The 21089-nt window shown below is 45.5% G+C and overlaps 2 protein-coding genes across 3 annotated transcripts; one reads left to right on the top strand and one right to left on the bottom strand.

Moving 5' to 3' along the window:
* The first annotated feature begins 5112 nt into the window (after positions 1–5112).
* Positions 5113–5837, top strand: LOC109943584 (uncharacterized). Its single transcript, XM_020547088.3, has 3 exons — positions 5113–5189; positions 5264–5456; positions 5541–5837. Exons 1-3 carry the CDS (start codon positions 5158–5160, stop codon positions 5835–5837), a joined length of 522 nt encoding a protein of 173 aa, XP_020402677.1. The 5' UTR covers positions 5113–5157.
* A 227-nt stretch (positions 5838–6064) lies between these two features.
* LOC103644389 (protein MAIN-LIKE 1-like) lies at positions 6065–9707 on the bottom strand. Of its 2 annotated transcripts, XR_002265437.3 has the most exons (9): positions 9618–9707; positions 9375–9541; positions 8796–9302; positions 8532–8718; positions 8241–8449; positions 7856–8150; positions 7703–7786; positions 6459–7626; positions 6066–6383 (listed from the first exon to the last, which is right to left on the bottom strand). XR_002265437.3 is itself a non-coding variant. In XM_020544951.3 (8 exons), the coding sequence occupies exons 1-8, from the start codon at positions 9687–9689 to the stop codon at positions 7348–7350; spliced, it is 1800 nt and encodes a 599-aa protein (XP_020400540.2). In that variant the 5' UTR covers positions 9690–9707; the 3' UTR covers positions 6065–7347. The 2 variants fall into 2 exon arrangements, 1 of the variants encoding a protein (XP_020400540.2); XM_020544951.3 differs by having other exon boundaries at positions 6065–7626.
* Positions 9708–21089: the final 11382 nt, after the last annotated feature.

Below are 21089 nucleotides of genomic sequence, written 5' to 3'. Positions count from 1 at the left end.
GAGAGTTCCTTCGTTCTCTGAAGACGCGTTCCTCCGGAGTTTCTCCTATCTCCGAGACCTCGTCCCGCGAGACAGGTTGCTCCGGGTCCCGTTCTCCCGCCGCGTGATGTCGTCGGACGTTCCGGCGCCGGTTCCTCCGTCGGCGGGATTCTCGTTGAGGTGGTTCTTCTCCGGGTGCGGTCGGCTCGTCGTCGGAGACGGTGGCCGACTCCGCTCTCCCGATGAAGAGGATGTCGGGATAGAATGGTGCTGCTGTCGTGGCGACCTTCTTTCCGTTCTCCTTTGAGGGCGGAGGAACGGAAAGAACAACTTGCTTCCCCTTGGTCTCCTTCTTCCTCGCGATCTGTGTCCATTCTTTTGTCGGGGAAGTAGACAGTGGAGTTCTCCGGGTCAGCGGGCCCTCGGCCCCTGACTTTCCGGAGACGATCTTTTTCCGGAGAGCTGGAGGTTGCGCTTCTCCGACATTTTCGGAGTTTGTTGGAGGAGACTTCTTTTCCGGCGGATCCGCAATGCGGTGTAGAGTTTCCTCTTCATCTACTACGGATGAGATTGTTCCGAAGCAGAATACGGATCCGGGACGGAGGGTGATCTTGCTGTGGAAGGTGATGGCCATTGAGCTTGCTTGGATCGTCGACACACCCCCTACCTGGCGCGCCAGCTGTCGGTGTTTTGGGTCCGACCGCACACCCGGGGTTGCCCCTCAAGGTGTTTTTAGGAGTAGGACGGTGTCGACGACTGTAGCAAAATGGTTCGTGCCAATTGCACGAGGGACAGTGGACAAGGTTTACAGGTTCGGGCCGCTTAGAGATGCGTAACACCCTACGTCCTGGTGAGTATGCTGAGTGAATGAGGTTACAAGAGAGCTCTCTGAATTGAGAATGCAGAGAGTCGAAACGGGTGGCTAAGTAATAGGGTCGATCGTTCTGAAGGGGTGCCCCCTAGGCCTTATATACTCGACCGTGGGGCAATACACGTGGATATGATAACAACGTGTAGCTAAAAGATAGTGAAATGTTTGAGTTTATCTCCCTGTAGTTCTGCCGACTTATCTTCGCATGGCTCCGTTGCATGGGAGCTCCAGCGCGGGAAAGTCGGATCTCTGTTGTGCTCGCTCGACGTTGCGGGTCGTCCGGGTTTATACCAATCCGGCCCCATGTCGATCTGCTTGGCTGGTTGTCCCTCCTCAGGCCCACGAAAGAATGACCTTACGATTTATTGGGCCTTTGGGCCTTTCATAAGGTCTTTTACTCTTTTAGTGGACCCGAGGGATATCTGTCCCCCACAAGCGGACCTAGGATAAAATGGGAGTGAGAACACACTTGCAAGAACAAGCATCGAAATATCAGGGTAGGGGCATATAGGGGCTGTTTGGTTCTATACCCATAGTGCCAAAAATTGCCACACAATTTTATGTCAAACTTGTCTAAGGTGCCTAAGGTTAGGCGCTTAGGGCTAGTTTGGTGTGTGGCGTCCGGCGCCACGCCGCGCCTAAGCCGCGGCGGCCGAATCGACTGCCACACCTGTGGCGGCAAAACTATGGCGCGCCATGGCTAGGCATGGGAATGGATCACAATCCAGCCCCAACCCCACTCCAATCCTAAAATATTAAGGAGTAGACCCAGCCCTACTTGAATCCAACCTAATCTATTGTAGCTCAATCCAAACAGATTTTAAAGTCTCGCCATCCAAACTTGCCCCGACCTTTAGCAATCCAAGGGCCAATTCTACGCTAGCAATCCAAGGGCCCCCACAAACAAGCAAGCACCACCATTAGCTAATTGAATTAGCATAATCCATGGGCTCACTCGTACATGGTCACCCATACATGGCACCAGCAAGCAGTTCCTACAGAATTTAAGGCTACAGAAGAAACTAGTTCACAATAACTCAAAGAATTCGTGGTTCCTGCAGAACTGTAAATTCAGAAGCATTCATGGCAGCAACTCCTAACGCTACACCGTCGAAGCTAATCCCAGACAACGTTCACATTAACATGGCATGTACTGTTCACAGTAACATGGTAACAGTTTGTGCATAACCTTTACTGTACGAGCACTTCTCAATATCTGATCCGATCCGATCCTATGACCAAGCTAATAAAATGCAGTAGTAATTGCAAAAGATTAAGAGGATGCTGAAAGAAAATAAACAGGGTATTATACAGATGGAGGAATGGAACACAACACCACCGGGCCAGTCAGCCAGCCAAACCAATTTGTCCAAGCAACAATCCTGCACTGTAGTAACATGAATGAACAGATGCCAATCCTACTGAATCGAATGCCGAATGGAATATGGATGAAAGAGTAAAAAAAGAAGGAATCAACAGCTCAGCACGTATAGCAATAAATTACAGCATGGGGTAGTGTAGATCCAAATCGTCGCGCGTTTGTGGACAACATCGCCGGTGAGCAGTAGATGAGGAGCATCACCGGTGAGGAGAAAGAACATCACATGTTGGATTGGAGGATGCAACAGAGATCTGGCACCAGCTGCTGGTGGGTCACGAGGATGCCCTTATCCTCCGCGGCAAGCCGGGGCAGCGTCTCCACAGGGCTTCCTCCATGCGAGCGTCGCGCCTCCCTACGAGCGCTGCGCCGCCGCCTCCCTGCGAGCGTCGCCGGCAAAGATTCAGGTACACAGGTCTGCGAGCGCCGGCTAAGATTCAGTACGCGGCCCTTCACACGATCTATGGGCTATGCCCTTTCGTTTGATCCACATCCACGTTTCGGCCATGTTTGATGACCCGATCCTTACCGACCCTTTAGTGAAATGGCCTGATCCAACTCGGCTCTAATCAGTAGGGGAACCCAAAAAAACTTAAATTTGTTAGCCCATGAGTTAGGAGGCCCTTTCAGCTCGTGAGTTTGTAAAGCTCATTCCCAGGCCTAGTCGTGATGACTTAGGCCACGCACCAAACACCCCCTTAAATTCTATGGCACAATTTTTCACGCCTAAGGGAATCTTGCCACACTTTTACTAGTCATTGACGAGTGGGACCACAAATGTGGCTTGAAACCAAACACATGACTAACTTGGTCAAACTTGCCTAATGTTAGGTGTGATAAACTGTGGCAAGTTAGACAGCAAACCAAATAACCCCATAAGTTGTGCTGAGCAGGAGTCTTCGTAGTGAAAATCTAGGCTATACTATTTACAAGAGAGAAATGAGCGAGGCCTAGGCGCATCGGGCCTATGCATGTCTGCCCCTGGCTCAGGCTATCATGTACTTATGGGGTGTTTGGTTTGAGGAATCAAACCATCCAAATTAAGGTGGTGCGTCATGAATTCAATCCTCAAATTTGGTGGGATGACCTCATTCCTCATATTAGTACTAACAAACTAATTATGAGGAATAAGGTGGTGATGGATCAACTCATTCCATTCCACAAACCAAACAAAAATAGTGAGGAGTAAGGAGATGATGGACTAGGTCATTCCTCAAACCAAACACCTCATTATATTATTAATCAAAGGGTCAATGGGTGTACATTGCTCTTATACATTTGTAAAAAAGTATCAAGGCAAATGAAAGTGAGCTCTATTATTATTTTTGCGTCTCCATCACCCTGCACTAAACAGTACTACATGAAAGTATGGTTGGGTAATAAATGTGTTTGCCAGCAAATATATATATGTTTATATACCACATCACATATATTCGATATCGCAGTATATCGTTATCAAATCCACGTGATGGTAGCGCCAGGGAGGAGTGGGATTGGTGTGAAAATTCTAAGCTTGCATCCAGGCATACGTCCAATTTGCAAAAGGTAACGACTGGAGATTTTTTCGGTAAGGCCAAAAAATTCGTACTGCCCACTAGCACTGGGAATTGGCCAATTGGGAAACGATGCCTTCTCCCAAAGAAGGAAAGGGATGCTTTAACTTTTCGTACCTCTTTTACTGACCAACCACTTCCCTCCAACGCCGCAGTAACTTTATTTGATACTACTACGCTATGTTCCAAATTATCAACCATTATAATATTTATAGATTTAAAGAAATCTAAAGTTTAACTAAAATTATTAAAAGCTACAAAAATGATAGCACTATAAAATCTAATAGTACTTATTCGGTCTCATATTATATAGAGCAAACATATCGAAAGCTATTTTCGTTGTAGTTTGTATGTCCGTGTGTTGCGACGGTATATACAAACTGTTTGATAAAATATTAGAGCATAATGATTATATAAAATGTTATTCATGTTGGATGTATGACAATTGATATAGATGTTGTTTCTATGTCACAAGTATTTGTATAGTTTATATTTTCTCTTACCAATTTTAGTAGGGGGTGCGCGACCCAAGGGGAGGAGAGAGGTGTGGCGCGTGTGCTGTTTGAGCCGATCGGCTGGCCCGTTACGTAGGAGAGACGGAGTACCAACTCGTTTTACGCGTGACATATGACAATGGTGGTGCTTTATATAGTAGAGACTATTATTTTATCACATACCCCACTCGTCCCTATCGATGGAGCAATGCATTTTTTTTGGATGCACGGACATGTTTATTTTTATCACTTGCCGTGGGAGTATATATAAAGAAAGTGAGTTCTGTTCTTATTAGACAAAAGTGCAATCTTACTAGACAATAATGATGTAAAAATAACAAAGTAAAACAATGCATTGCATGGACCATTTCGATTCATCGTTTGAGTGTCTTCTTGCTCCCACATGATACTTTTATCTGTCCGGAGGATTGTGAAAACCTACACAACGTAGGATAAATTAGCTAAAGAGCTACTACTAGTCTACCACCATTATCACCCGCCACACGTATCATTATCGCCAGGTCATGGGTCGTCCTCCCGTCCAACTTTTTTGCAATTTGGCCCTTTTCGGGTTTTTTTTCCCACATTTATGCCCCTGGCAGTTTCATTTCAAAAAATGGACCCTTAGCTCGGCGCCGTCATCATTGGCGCCGAGCATGTGTGTGCCGGCGCCAATACTATTGGCGCTTATACGTCAGACGCCGGTGTGATCTGGATTGACGTGGCACGTACCTCGGCGCCATAGATCTTGGCGCCGAGGTAGGCGCCCGGTCAACGACGCCTACCTCGGCGCCAAGATCTATGTCGCCGAGGTACGTTCCTATAAATAGTACCCTACGTCTGGCTTGTTGCTGTGCTCATTTCAATTCTTCTAAACTAGAGATGTCTAGGCGTGGTAAATATGCTAAACAAAGGTAAGTTTTGGATCTGCCTCTTATTTTGTGAGTCTATTATATTTCTGATTGTTATAGAGTTTATGGAAATTTAGGAAGGGTCCTTTGACCGGAACTGCCTTCGACCCGCTGCCTTTGCCAAGTGGTGTTCCAGTGCCTATGTGTTTTTGTGGTGATCCTTGTAAGGTCGATAAGTCTGAAGATCATGACACCTATCGACAGAGGTATTGGATGTGTGCTAACTTTGCATTTGAGCCAACTGTTGTTCAACGTCGGATGAATTTAATGGTGAGAATAGTCTTGTAATATGTTTACATTTGTGAATGTTTTTGTAAATGTTTTTTTGCGTACTAATAATTGCACATTTTGTAGACTCCTCCACCGCTATGTGATTTTGAGCAGTGGATTGACACCGAAATATCAGAGAAAGATAAGAAGTGGCTGGAGAATCTTCAAAAGTGGGATGCAGAGGACAAAGAGAGGATAAAAAAAAGACGAGAGGAGCTTGCTGCCGAGCAACAACGTGAAGACGAAGAGAAAATGAGGCGTGTTGCTGAATGCAGGGAAGATAAGGAGAAGAAGCTTGAGCGTGCACGTCGTGCAAAGGAAGCAATGGAGGAGAACCCTGATGCATTTCGCAAAGGCAAATGGCCCCGTTGTACTCAGTAGTATTGGTGTTTTATTTGAAGTTATGTAATAATGAACTTATTATTCGGTAATATGTATTGTCGAACAATGATATTTCGTAATGAATTACCTTCAAATTGATGAAAAATTACATAAATACATAATTGATGAAAAGTAGATTTAAAGCAATTCTTGAAGGCGACTTGAAGCAATTGAAATAGATAACCAACACGCTAAAAGCAATTGATACATAAGAGTTTTCTAGTAGTGCTCCCACATTCCAAATTGAGTTGAGCCTTCCCCATAGTATCCTCCCATTGTTGGTGTCTGCTGTGGGTGCGGTGGAGACGACGGAGGACCAACATTCTTGTTGTGACAAGGGCAGCAACAATATGGATCTGGGCATACTTGCACCTGTGAAGCACCACCATTGTTTGTGTCTCTTTCTTCCTCATCATTTTTGTTGCTTACTTCTCTCTCTAGATCAAATATCCTATTCTGTAGGTAGGATATGTATTCCGCATGAGGAAAAATTGGACGAGGATCTACCCAACGAGTGAACCCACAATTCTCCTTGACCAATGAATGCTGCATAAATGTTTATAGTTAGTTTCACTGAACAACAAAAGTATTTAGAAAAAAGGACTAGAAATTAATTTGTACATATGCATAAGGACATCTGAAGAAACGCCGGCCTCCATCAATTCCACCCTCAACGAACATCTGCACCAAGCAATCCTCGCCATGCATGCACTTCGGCCAATCTTCTCTCCTATTATCGTAGGACCTAAGTCTAACCTCTTTGTTGAAATCTTTTTTACTTTGAACTGGAAAGTTAAAAACCGCCTCTTCAAAAAAATCTGGACCAAGAGGGCCATCAAAAGACATTGGAGTTAACTTCCCTCCATCCTTTCGTCTCTCATTTACCGCACCCTTGCCCCTAGAAGACCCTGAAGCCATTCTATTGCACAATGAAGCAAATGTACAAAGGATCGTGTATATATAGGCTAAAGGATAGATAGTGTAATAGATTATAAACATCAGATATGTACAAAAACTCTGAAAAGGCTATGTTCTAGTTCTGAAAAGGCTACATGTCCTACGCTATGTTCTTTTTCTGAAAAGGCTATATATACAATCCTGAAAAGGCTATTTTTACACTCTGAAAAGGCTATATAAGCACTCCTGAAAAGGCTACGAAATGGATCTGAAAAGTATAGATGCTAGTCCTAAAATTAATGCTTCTGAAAAGGCTATGTAATAGTTATGTAAAGGCTACATGACATAACCAACAATTTCACAAAATTTCGGCAGAGTTTTCTCTGTTTTTTGTCAATCCAAGACATACTCATAGATAAGCATAACATACAAGTGCATACAATTGTAAACAATTCCAAGCAAGCTCATAAAAGTCTAAACAAGTTCATTACAAGTCCATAGAATTCATACAAGTCCATTAAAATGTCATACAAGCCCGTAGAGGCCAAATGAGTCCATTACAAGTCTATATAATTCATACATTACATAACAAGTCCATAGAGTCCAAACCAATTCAACGTCTCCTAGTCTTACCCTTGCCTAAAGCGTCGGTGCCTGGAGTGTAACGTTGTGGAGAGCGGTGTCGCCTACGATCCTGTGGTTGTAATGGCTGTGTCGAAGGAGCCCCCTCAAGCTGTGAAGGTCCTATCTCGTCGTGATCGTAGTCGAAGCCAGCACCAAGACCTGTGGAGGGCGTTGCTGTGTCGGTACACGATGGTACATGGACGTCATGTGCAACAGTAGTCCTGCAGCCACAGCGAGCAGCAGCTCCACGTAGGCGCCTAGATAAACGCTGCATGCCAAAGACATATTAGTTTACAACATATTCATAACACGCTAAAGGCTATAAACGATGCATGTGGGCTTACCTGCAAGAAGCTGCGCATGCTGCTGTCGCCCGTAGTCAAAAGTTGGCGATCAATGTCCTCTACCGACCGTCGCAATGTGTTACCCTGTACAACACAATTTGCATCACACATACTATTTATACATGTCGAGTATTAAAATCGAGTAAAACTTACCACTCGATCTAATATGGGTGCCGCCTCCACTTGGGTTCCCAGTCTAGTGGTCAGGTCATACTCCGTTTCTTCATCGTCTGAAGAATCAATGTCGGCGTAGTCTTCCGCTGTCCACTGCTGGCGAAGCTTACAACGAGTCGCACCCTGGTACCAAGCTTGGTACCGCCTGTAATCACTATTGTTGTGCAACTCATCGTTGGAATATACATTCTCAGCACCCGATTCCCAATCATTTACTAATATCAGATGATGTTGACGAAAGTCCGTTATCTTCTTTTGCTTCCGCCGGTCAAATCTACACACAAATCATATCATATAAATAACACAAAGTTAAGAATGATTGATGTTATAAATTGCAAACTGGATTTATAGATTGCGAACTTACTTGTGTAGCTCCTTTGAAGTAGGAACATCTTCAACCGGCCATAGCTGGTTCCTACCAAACTGTCTCTGAACCCTGTGAGGTAGGTGCCACTCAACACACCAGAAACAGACCAAAGGACATTGCATCATATAGAGTTCATCTTCACTGCTGCATACTACACTAAAGATCATCCCAGCATACTCAGGTGCGTTGTATGGCTGCCATGTGACCTAAAACAAAAATGAAGCAATCTATGTTAAGTATAATAAAACAAATTTCATAACGATAAGTTTTTCATTGTTGAGTACTTACGCTAGAGGCAGAAAGGGTGTCAAACTCGTTAACATACTCCATGTATGCCCTCTTAGCTCTCGCAAAAGGAGCTGCCACTTGGTCCCAAATATAAGCATACGTCGGTCGAAGACGATCATTTCCATGAATCATCCATGGCCAGGGTCTAGGCTGGAAAACACGTGGTCGACCAACTGGTATGCGAAACCTGCAAAATGAAATTTATGTTAGTAAGTAATATAGCCTTATTAAATAAAATTTTGAAGACTTCGGTCCAAGACGTACCACATCCATATCTGCAGGAGGTAGACGCAACCGCCTATAGACGAAGAGGAGGACGTACGACGGCAAGCTTCACAAAGCTGCCGGTACAAAAAAGAAAGCACAGCGGAGCCCCAACTGTACTGTCCAGCTGTATCCCAGTCGGTTAGACATGGGATGTACATCCAGGACGCGCAGTCTCCTGTGGCGTCTGGGAAGAGGACACAACCAAACATGTGCAAGATCCAAGCTCGACAATAGAACTGGAATGTAGCCTCATCAGCATCAGCAGGGCACACACCAAAAGACTGACGGAGCCATGTGATGCCTACTCCAGCAGTCCGTTCAACGCCCTCAGCAGGAAGCTCCCTACCAAGAAAGGCCTCAACTCTAGCCCTCCATCCGTCAGAGTCACATTGGCCTGTCACTGCTCTGCCACCAACATTGAGTCCAAGTATCTTCTGTGCATCCCCTAATGTGACTGTCATCTCACCAAAAGGAAGATGAAAACTATGTGTCTCAGGACGCCACCTACATAATTAAAAAAAATAGTGTAAAAGAGCTCAATGATTCAAGAATATTTTTATAAAATCATAACAATACCTGTCCACAAGTGCAGTAATGGCCGCCGAATCAATAGTAGGCAACCCGCGTCGTAACTGGTAAGATATTACATCTAGACCTGCTCGTCTGAGGTAATTAGTGTACCTGTCGTCGAACACCATGTCTAGGAACCCATTGTGTGTCCTAGAACGAAGCGTTGCTAGGTCCTACACGGAAAAATATTATATAAGCAACACCATTTGTACAACAACAAATCTACAAAAGATATTTACAATTAAATACCTGGCCTTCCGACAGAAGGCGCCCCCGGTGGCTCTCGTCGTAGAACGGGTCGAGAAGGTGGAACTGTGCCATCCTACAAAATGAAATTAATGTTAGTAAGTAATATAGCCTTATTAAATAAAATTAAGGTAGTATCATTAAACTAAAAATACAAACCTCGCTAATCTGCCAACGACAAGTGCGTGAATTATGACCAAGTCTACCGCACTTGCCACTGATAGTCGCCTAGAGGGGGGGTGAATAGGGCGAAACTGAAATTTACAAATATAAACACAACTACAAGCCGGGGTTAGCGTTAGTAATAATAAATGAGTCCGCAAGAGAGGGCGCAAAACAAATCCCAAGCGAATAAGCAAATGAGACACGGAGATTTGTTTGACCGAGGTTCGGTTCTTGCAAACCTACTCCCCGTTGAGGAGGCCACAAAGGCCGGGTCTCTTTCAACCCTTCCCTCTCTCAAACGGTCCCTCGGACCGAGTGAGCTTCTCTTCTCTAATCAAAGCCGGGAACAAAACTTCCCCGCAAGGGCCACCACACAATTGGTGCCTCTTGCCTTGATTACAATGGAGTTGTGATCTCAAGAACAAGTGAGAAAGAAAAGAAGCAATCCAAGCGCAAGAGCTCAAATGAACACGGCAAATCACTCTCTCTAGTCACTAGGGTTTTGTGTGGAATTGGAGAGGATTTGATCTCTTTGAATGTGTCTAGAATTGAATGCCTAGAGCTCTTGTAGTAGTTGAGAAGTGGAAAACTTGGATGGCAATGAATGGGGGGTGGTTGGGGTATTTATAGCCCCAACCACCAAAAGTGACCGTTGGCTGGAGGCGTCTGCTCGATGGCGCACCGGACAGTCCGGTGCACACCGGACAGTCCGGTGCCCCTGCCACGTCATCACTGCCGTTGGATTCTAGCCGTTGGAGCTTCTGACTTGTGGGCCCGCCTGGGTGTCCGGTGCACACCGGACATGTACTGTTTGATGTCCGGTGCACCGGCATGGGCGATTCTGACTTCTGCGCGCGCTGCGCGCGCATTTAATGCACCGCAGGGAGCCGTTGGCGCCGCAGGGAGCCGTTGCTCCGCTGGTACACCGGACAGTCCGGTGCACACCGGACAGTCCGGTGAATTATAGCGGAGCGGCTGTCGCGCGAATCCGAGGCTGGCGAGTTTAGGAGGCCGAGCTTCCTTGGAGCACCGGACATGTCCGGTGCACACCGGACAGTCCGGTGAATTATAGCGCGCCGGCTTCCGAGAATTCCCGAGGGCGAAGAGTTTGAGTCTGAGTCCCCTGGTGCACCGGACAGGTACTGTGCACTGTCCGGTGGCACACCGGACAGTCCGGTGCGCCAGACCAGGGGTGCCCTCGGTTGCCCCTTTGCTCCTTTATTGAATCCAAAACTTGGTCTTTTTAGTGGCTGAGTGTGAACCTTTTACACCTGTATAACTTATACACTAGAGCAAACTAGTCAGTCCAATATTTGTGTTGGGCAATTCAACCACCAAAATTGTTTAGGAACTAGGTGTAAGCCTAATTCCCTTTCAATCTCCCCCTTTTTGGTGATTGATGCCAACACAAACCAAAGCAAATATAGAAGTGCATAATTGAACTAGTTTGCATAATGTAAGTGAAAAGGTTACTTGGAATTGAGCCAATATAACTACTTACAAGATATGCAAGGAATGTTTCTTTCTTATATAACATTTCGGACCACGTTTGCACCACATGTTTTGTTTTTGCAAATTCTTTTTGTAAATCCATTTCAAAGATCTTTTGCAAATAGTCAAAGGTACATGAATAAGAGTTTGCAAAGCATTTTCAAGATTTGAAATTGTCTCCCCCTATTTCAAAAGCTTTTCCTTTGACTAAACAAAAACTCCCCCTAAAAGAGATCCACCTCTTAGTGTTCAAGAGGGTTTTGATATACCATTTCTGAAATACTACTTTCTCCCCCTTTTGAACACAATAGGATACCAAATGATAAAGACTTTTGGAAAGCACTAAGTTTTTGAATTTGGTGGTGGTGGTGCGGTCCTTTTGCTTTGGGCTCATTTCTCCCCCTTTTTGGCATGAATCGCCAAAAACGGAATCATTAGAGCCCTCGAAGTAAGTTCCTCCCTTTTGGTCATAAGTAAATGAGTTAAGATTATACCAAACACGAAGTCCTTTTGCGTTTGAGCTTTTACTCTCTCCCCCAAGGATGAAGTCCTTTTCCTTGATGCTCATTTCTCCCCCAAAGACGAGAGAGTTGCTCGGAGTGATGGCGAAGCATGAGTTACGGAGTGGAAGCCTTTGTCTTCGCCGAAGACTCCAATTCCCTTTCAATATACCTATGACTTGGTTTGAAATCGACTTGAAAACACATTAGTCATAGCATATAAAAGAGATATGATCAAAGGTATTTAAATGAGCTATGTGTGCAAGCTAGCAAAAGAAATTTCTAGAATCAAGAATATTGAGCTCATGCCTAAGTCTGGTAAAAGATTGTTCATCAAGTGGCTTGGTAAAGATATCGGCTAATTGATCTTTAGTATTAATGTAAGAAATCTCGATATCCCCCTTTTGTTGGTGATCCCTAAGAAAATGATACCGAATGGCTATGTGCTTAGTGCGGCTATGCTCGACGGGATTGTCGGCCATCTTAATTGCACTCTCATTATCACATAGCAAAGGGACTTTGGTTAATTTGTAACCGTAGTCCCGCAGGGTTTGCCTCATCCAAAGCAATTGTGCGCAACAATGTCCTGCGGCAATGTACTCGGCTTCGGCGGTGGAAAGAGCGACCGAATTTTGCTTCTTTGAAGCCCAAGACACCAAGGATCTTCCCAAGAACTGGCAAGTCCCCGATGTGCTCTTCCTATTGATTTTGCACCCCGCCCAATCGGCATCCGAATAACCAAGTAAATCAAATGTGGATCCCCGAGGGTACCAAAGCCCAAACTTAGGGGTATAAGCCAAATATCTCAAGATTCGTTTTACGGCCGTAAGGTGGGATTCCTTAGGGTCGGATTGGAATCTTGCACACATGCAAACGGAAAGCATAATGTCCGGTCGAGATGCACATAAATAAAGCAATGAACCAATCATCGACCGGTATACCTTTTGATCCACGGACTTACCTCCCGTGTCGAGGTCGAGATGCCCATTAGTTCCCATGGGTGTCTTGATGGGTTTGGCATCCTTCATCCCAAACTTAGCAAGAATGTCTTGAGTGTACTTCGTTTGGCTAATGAAGGTGCCCTCTTGGAGTTGCTTGACTTGGAATCCTAGAAAATACTTCAACTCCCCCATCATCGACATCTCGAATTTCTGTGTCATGATCCTACTAAACTCTTCACATGTAGACTCGTTAGTAGACCCAAATATAATATCATCAACATAAATTTGGCATACAAACAAGTCATTTTCAAGAGTTTTAGTAAAGAGTGTAGGATCGGCCTTGCCGACTTTGAAGCCATTAGCAATAAGGAAATCTCTAAGGCATTCATACCATGCTCTTGGGGCTTGCTTGAGCCCATAAAGCGCCTTAGAGAGCCTATAGACATGATTAGGATACTCACTGTCTTCAAAGCCGGGAGGTTGCTCAACATAGACCTCTTCCTTGATTGGTCCGTTGAGGAAGGCACTTTTCACGTCCATTTGATAGAGCTTAAAGCCATGGTAAGTAGCATAGGCCAATAATATGCGAATTGACTCAAGCCTAGCTACGGGTGCATAGGTTTCGCCGAAATCCAAACCTTCGACTTGTGAATACCCTTTGGCTACGAGTCGAGCTTTGTTCCTTGTCACCACACCATGCTCATCTTGCTTGTTGCGGAAGACCCATTTGGTTCCTACAACATTTTGGTTAGGACGTGGAACTAAATGCCAGACCTCATTCCTCGTGAAATTGTTGAGCTCCTCTTGCATCGCCACCACCCAATCCGAATCTTGGAGAGCTTCCTCTACCCTGTGTGGCTCAATAGAGGAAACAAAAGAGTAATGTTCACAAAAATGAGCAACCCGAGATCGAGTAGTTACCCCCTTATGAATGTCGCCGAGGATGGTGTCGACGGGGTGATCTCGTTGGATTGCTTGGTGGACTCTTGGGTGTGGCGGTCTTGGTTCTTCCTCATCCTCCTTTTCTTGATCATTTGTATCTCCCCCTTGATCATTGCTATCATCTTGAGGTGGCTCGTCTTCTTGATTTTGCTCTTCATCATTTTGAGCCTCATCCTCATTTTGAGTTGGTGGAGATGCTTGCATGGAGGAGGATGGTTGATCTTGTGTACTTGGAGGCTCTTCGGATTCCTTAGGACACACATCCCCGATGGACATGTTCCTTAGCGCGATGCATGGAGCCTGTTCTTCACCTATCTCATCAAGATCAACTTGCTCTACTTGAGAGCCGTTAGTTTCATCAAACACAACGTCACAAGAGACTTCAACTAGTCCAGTGGACTTGTTAAAGACCCTATATGCCCTTGTGTTTGAGTCATAACCAAGTAAAAAGCCTTCTACAGTTTTAGGAGCAAATTTAGATTTTCTACCTCTTTTAATAAGAATGAAGCATTTGCTACCAAAAACTCTAAAATATGAAATGTTGGGCTTTTTACCGGTTAGGAGTTCATATGATGTCTTCTTAAGGATTCGGTGAAGATATAACCGGTTGATGGCGTAGCAGGCGGTGTTGACCGCTTCGGCCCAAAACCGGTCCGGTGTCTTGTACTCATCAAGCATGGTTCTTGCCATGTCCAATAGAGTTCGATTCTTCCTCTCCACTACACCATTTTGTTGGGGCGTGTAGGGAGAGGAGAACTCATGCTTGATGCCCTCCTCCTCAAGGAAGCCTTCAATTTGAGAGTTCTTGAACTCCGTCCCGTTGTCGCTTCTAATTTTCTTGATCCTCAAGCCGAACTCATTTTGAGCCCGTCTCAAGAATCCCTTTAAGGTCTCTTGGGTTTGAGATTTTTCCTGCAAAAAGAATACCCAAGTGAAGCGAGAATAATCATCCACTATTACAAGACAATACTTACTTCCGCCGATGCTTATGTAAGCAATCGGGCCGAATAGATCCATGTGGAGTAGCTCAAGCGGCCTGTCGGTCGTCATGATGTTCTTGTGTGGATGATGTACTCCAACTTGCTTCCCCGCCTGGCATGCGCTGCAAATCCTGTCTTTCTCAAAATGAACATTTGTTAATCCTAAAATGTGCTCTCCCTTTAGAAGCTTGTGAAGATTCTTCATCCCAACATGGGCTAGTCGGCGGTGCCAGAGCCAACCCATGTTAGTCTTAGCAATTAAGCAAGTGTCGAGTTCAGCTCTATTAAAATCCACTAAGTATAGCTGACCCTCTAACACACCCTTAAATGCTATTGAATCATCACTTCTTCTAAAGACAGTGACACCTATATCAGTAAAAAGACAGTTGTAGCCCATTTGACATAATTGTGAAACAGAAAGCAAGTTGTAATCTAAGGAATCAACAAGAAAAACATTTGAAATAGAATGGTCAGGAGATATAGCAATTTTACCAAGTCCTTTGACCAAACCTTGATTTCCATCCCCGAATGTGATAGCTCGTTGGGGATCTTGGTTTTTCTCATATGAGGAGAACATCCTTTTCTCCCCGGTCATGTGGTTTGTGCACCCGCTGTCGAGTATCCAACTTGAGCCCCCGGATGCATAAACCTACAAAACAAATTTAGTTCTTGACTTTAGGTACCCAAACGGTTTTGGGTCCTTTGGCATTAGAAACAAGAACTTTGGGTACCCAAACACAAGTCTTGGAGCCCTTGTGTTTGCCCCCAACAAATTTGGCAACTACCTTGCCGGATTTGCTAGTAAGCACATAAGATGCATCAAAAGTTTTAAATGAAATGCTATGTTCATTTGATGCATTAGGAATTTTCTTCTTAGGCAACTTAGCATGGGTTGGTTGCCTAGAGCTAGATGTCTCACCCTTATACATATAAGCATGATTAGGGCCAGAGTGAGACTTCCTAGAATGAATCTTTCTAATTTTGCTCTCAGGATAGCCGGCAGGGTACAAAATGTAACCCTCGTTATCCTGAGGCATGGGAGCCTTGCCCTTAACAAAGTTAGATAAGTTCTTTGGAGGGGCATTAAGTTTGACATTGTCTCCCCTTTGGAAGCCAATGCCATCCTTGATGCCAGGGCGTCTCCCATTATAGAGCATGCTTCTAGCCAATTTAAATTTTTCATTTTCTAAGTCATGCTCTCTAATCTTAGCATTTAGTTGAGCTATGTGATCATTTTGTTTTTAAATTAAGGCTAGGTGATCATGGATAGCATCAACATTAATATCTCTACATCTAGTACAAATGGAAATATGCTCAACATTAGATGTAGAGGGTTTGCAAGATTTTAGTTCAACAACCTTAGCATGCAACATATCATTTTTAGTTCTAAGGTCGGAAATAGTAGCATTGCAAACATCAAAATCCTTAGCCTTAGCAATTAGTTTCTCATTCTCATTTCTAAGGCTAGCAATGGAAACATTTAACTCATCAATCCTAGCAAGCAAATCAACATTATCATTTCTAGGATCAATGCAAACATGAGAATCTACCTTAGCAATTAATTTAGCATTTTCATTTCTAAGGTTGGCAATAGTGTCATGGCACATGCTTAGCTCACTAGATAATTTGTTACATTTTTCTACTTCTAGAGCATAAGCATTTTTAACCTTAACATGTTTCTTATTCTCCTTGATTAGGAAGTCCTCTTGGGAGTCCAAGAGATCATCCTTTTCATGGATGGCACTAATTAGTTCATTTAATTTTTCCTTTTGTTCCATGTTAAGGTTAGCAAAAAGAATGCGCAAGTTATCCTCCTCATTTTTATCATCATTCTCATCACTAGATGTTTCATATTTAGTGGAGGACCTTGATTTTACCTTCTTTTTGCCGTCCTTGGCCATGAGACACTTGTGGCCGACGTTGGGGAAGAGAAGGCCTTTGGTGACGGCGATGTTGGCGGCGTCCTCGTCGTCGGAGGAGTCGCTTGAGCTTTCGTCGGAGTCCCACTCCCGACAAACATGGGCATCGCCGCCCTTCTTCTTGTAATACTTCTTCTTCTCCTTTCTTCTTCCCTTCTTGTCGTCGCCCCTGTCACTGTCACTAGACATAGGACATTTTGCAATAAAGTGACCGGGCTTACCACACTTGTAGCAAACCTTCTTGGAACGGGGTTTGTAGTCCTTCCCCTTCCGTTGCTTGAGAATTTGCCGAAAGCTTTTGATGATTAGGGCCATCTCCTCGTTGTCGAGCTTGGAGGCGTCAATTGGTTGTCTACTTGGTGTAGACTCCTCCTTCTTCTCCTCCGTTGCCTTGAAGGCCACCGGTTGCGCCTCGGAGGTGGAAGGCTCGTCAAGCTCGTTGATCTTCTTGGAGCCCTTAATCATGCATTCAAAACTCACAAAATTCCCGATAACTTCCTCGGGGGTCATTAGTGGATATCTAGGATTCCCACGAATTAATTGTACTTGAGTGGGGTTAAGGAAAATAAGAGCTCTTAGAATAACCTTAACCACTTCGTGGTCATCCCATTTTGTGCTCCCGAGGTTGCGTACTTGGTTCACCAAGGTCTTGAGCCGGTTGTACATGTCTTGTGGCTCCTCCCCTTGGCGAAGACGGAAGCGACCGAGCTCCCCCTCGATCGTTTCCCGCTTGGTGATCTTGGTGAGTTCATCACCCTCGTGCGCCGTCTTGAGTAGGTCCCAAATCTCCTTGGCGTTCTTCAATCCTTGTACTTTGTTGTATTCCTCCTTGCTTAGGGAGGCAAGGAGGATGGTTGCGGCTTGGGAGTTGAAGTGCTCGATTTGGGCCACTTCGTCCGTGTCATAGTCCTCATCCCCTATTGATGGTACCTGTACACCATACTCAACAACATCCCATATTCTTTTGTGGAGAGAGGTTAGATGAAATCGCATCAAATTACTCCACATAGCATAATCTTCACCATTAAAAGTTGGTGGTTTGCCTAATGGGACGGAAAGTAAAGGTGTATGTTTAGGAATGCGAGGGTAGCGTAGGGGGATCTTACTATACTTCTTGCGCTCTTGGCGCTTAGAAGTGACGGAGGGCGCATCAGAGTCGGAGGTAGAAGTTGATGAAGTGTCGGTCTCGTAGTAGACCACCTTCCTCATCCTCTTGTGCTTATCGCCTTTCCGATGCGGCTTGTGGGAAGAAGATTTTTCCTTCTTCTCTTTGTGGTGAGAAGAAGATTTCTTCTCCTTCCCTTTGTTGGAGGAGCTCTTCTTCTTCTCCCTCCTTTTGGTGCGGGACTCTTCCGATGAAGTGCTCCCGTAGCTTGTAGTGGGCTTTTCGCCGGTCTCCATCTCCTTCTTGGCGTGATCTCCCGACATCACTTCGAGCGGTTAGGCTCTAATGAAGCACCGGGCTTTGATACCAATTGATAGTCGCCTAGAGGGGGGTGAATAGGGCGAAACTGAAATTTACAAATATAAACACAACTACAAGCCGGGGTTAGCGTTAGTAATAATAAATGAGTCTGCAAGAGAGGGCGCAAAACAAATCCCAAGCGAATAAGCAAATGAGACACGGAGATTTGTTTGACCGAGGTTCGGTTCTTGCAAACCTACTCCCCGTTGAGGAGGCCACAAAGGCCGGGTCTCTTTCAACCCTTCCCTCTCTCAAACGGTCCCTCGGACCGAGTGAGCTTCTCTTCTCTAATCAAAGCCGGGAACAAAACTTCCCCGCAAGGGCCACCACACAATTGGTGCCTCTTGCCTTGATTACAATGGAGTTGTGATCTCAAGAACAAGTGAGAAAGAAAAGAAGCAATCCAAGCGCAAGAGCTCAAATGAACACGGCAAATCACTCTCTCTAGTCACTAGGGTTTTGTGTGGAATTGGAGAGGATTTGATCTCTTTGAATGTGTCTAGAATTGAATGCCTAGAGCTCTTGTAGTAGTTGAGAAGTGGAAAACTTGGATGGCAATGAATGGGGGGTGGTTGGGGTATTTATAGCCCCAACCACCAAAAGTGACCGTTGGCTGGAGGCGTCTGCTCGATGGCGCACCGGACAGTCCGGTGCACACCGGACAGTCCGGTGCCCCTGCCACGTCATCACTGCCGTTGGATTCTAGCCGTTGGAGCTTCTGACTTGTGGGCCCGCCTGGGTGTCCGGTGCACACCGGACATGTACTGTTTGATGTCCGGTGCACCGGCATGGGCGATTCTGACTTCTGCGCGCGCTGCGCGCGCATTTAATGCACCGCAGGGAGCCGTTGGCGCCGCAGGGAGCCGTTGGCGCCGCAGGGAGCCGTTGCTCCGCTGGTACACCGGACAGTCCGGTGCACACCGGACAGTCCGGTGAATTATAGCGGAGCGGCTGTCGCGCGAATCCGAGGCTGGCGAGTTTAGGAGGCCGAGCTTCCTTGGAGCACCGGACATGTCCGGTGCACACCGGACAGTCCGGTGAATTATAGCGCGCCGGCTTCCGAGAATTCCCGAGGGCGAAGAGTTTGAGTCTGAGTCCCCTGGTGCACCGGACAGGTACTGTGCACTGTCCGGTGGCACACCGGACAGTCCGGTGCGCCAGACCAGGGGTGCCCTCGGTTGCCCCTTTGCTCCTTTATTGAATCCAAAACTTGGTCTTTTTAGTGGCTGAGTGTGAACCTTTTACACCTGTATAACTTATACACTAGAGCAAACTAGTCAGTCCAATATTTGTGTTGGGCAATTCAACCACCAAAATTGTTTAGGAACTAGGTGTAAGCCTAATTCCCTTTCAGCCACACTCATACTGCTCGGGGTCGGTAAGAAATGGTGTTCTCCTTCCCCTTCTACTCCTACCACCAACCTGATCCATAACCATCTTGTGCCTCGTCCTCTTCCTGGATCCACGCTTGGTCCAACGACTACTTGGATCAGCGACATACTTTGGGCCATCGTACGGAGGCCACTCACCCGCGTCACGATAAGGAATAAATCTTGGACTCCAAGTCAACACTAGTTTATCAATAGTAAACTCTTGAGGTATCCTCCTCTCTAAGTCAAAGTTACGAGCTCGAGCAGCTGCGATTAGATGAGAACATGGAAAATGGTATTGCCTGGGTGCGCCACAAGTACATGACAAGTCATTAAGGACAACCACATGCTTCCTCGACTCTTGTGACTCGCCGTCAGAAGTAGTACCAGCTTGAAGGAATACCTCATATGTCCCTGACTGTAAGTCAAAACAATCAACAGTGTGTGTGTTTGCCCTTTCCTTTGCCTTCTCTAGAAAGGTCTTAGGCTTTGGAGCCCATCTCTCTCCCTCATTCTGCAATCCAACTGCGTGGGTGTGTCTATCATTGAACCATGCCACAAGCTTGTAAAAGGTAAATGTCACTATAGCAGTGACCGACATACCACGTATGCCCAACAATAATTTGTTGAATGACTCGGCCATGTTACTACACTGGAACTCATATCTCCATCCACCTAAGTCGTGAGCTCTCGTCCACTTCTCCAAATCCGGCATCAATCCATTCAACCAATCTCTACCTTCGGCATTTGTTGCGACTTTGAGCTTTTCTAACTTTTCTCTAAAGAACTTGTCTTCCAGCTGTCGACATGTCTCCTGGAAAAGCTCAAAGTTATCCTTGACACCATCCTTACGCAGAAGATTCTCAGCAAGGTGTCGAGTACACCACCTGAACTCATGCACTCTAGGATCCCGACCGTCTGGAAAAACACGTTGCAACATCTCAATGTCACTCTCTGTGAGTTCACCAACCGGGCGATCATCATCTGAATCGGCAGCCATAGCAAAGTCATATGGCTCCTCTTCATTCCTAAACTCAGGACTGTTGGAGGCAATAAAACCATCACCGAAGCAGCCACGTGCCTCAGTCTGAGGATCAACCACAAGAGTAGGAGTCTCTCCTGCAACATGTACAAGATGATCAGTCCCACGTCAAATGGAATGAGCAAAGTGCTCATGGTCCAAAATGAAGATGTAATGCCAATAAGACTTACTGCAATTGGTTTGTGCCAAAGGGATACACGCAGCTAAATCTGTCTGCAGACCATCTCCTGGCTGACTTAATGGGATCAAATTGGGGCCAGATTGAGCATCAGGAACAGTTGGCACGTCATCGATAGCACGATCAAAATCTTCAGGGGGACGGTCTACTACAACCGGACGCACCACAACCTCCATGAGTTGCAAATGGGTCTTCATAGCCGAAGTAATATAATTATCCCAATCCAGTTGACAATCAATTGGGATGACTCGTCTTATGACATTTGGTGGATGACCGATATTAAGCACTCCGTCAACCGCAATGTCATCAGCTTGATGGAAACCTAACTTTTGTTTAGCCTTTGTAAACACATCTCTCAAGGAGGGTCTACCATCGAATAGTACCGGCACGTGTCGCATGTCAATGAACTTGGCATTTCCATACGGATCTTGTTCCACATTGCCTCCATGATACAAGCTCAAAAAATTGTCCATCTATTTGAA

Source organism: Zea mays, chromosome 1 (genome assembly GCF_902167145.1).
Source record: "Zea mays cultivar B73 chromosome 1, Zm-B73-REFERENCE-NAM-5.0, whole genome shotgun sequence".
Taxonomy (NCBI): Eukaryota; Viridiplantae; Streptophyta; class Magnoliopsida; order Poales; family Poaceae; genus Zea; species Zea mays.
This window is presented reverse-complemented; position numbering and strand designations above follow the sequence as displayed.

Coding starts and splice junctions, on each gene's coding strand:
- LOC103644389 (XM_020544951.3), bottom strand. CDS start 9,689: ATGGCACAGTTCCACCTTCTCGACCCGTTCTACGACGAGAGCCACCGG. Junction 9,542..9,617: donor GCCTTCTGTCGGAAGGCCAG/GTATTTAATTGT, acceptor TTTTCCGTGTAG/GACCTAGCAACGCTTCGTTC. Junction 8,450..8,531: donor ACACCCTTTCTGCCTCTAGC/GTAAGTACTCAA, acceptor TTTTTGTTTTAG/GTCACATGGCAGCCATACAA.
- LOC109943584 (XM_020547088.3), top strand. CDS start 5,158: ATGTCTAGGCGTGGTAAATATGCTAAACAAAG. Junction 5,190..5,263: donor GGTAAATATGCTAAACAAAG/GTAAGTTTTGGA, acceptor ATGGAAATTTAG/GAAGGGTCCTTTGACCGGAA. Junction 5,457..5,540: donor AACGTCGGATGAATTTAATG/GTGAGAATAGTC, acceptor CACATTTTGTAG/ACTCCTCCACCGCTATGTGA.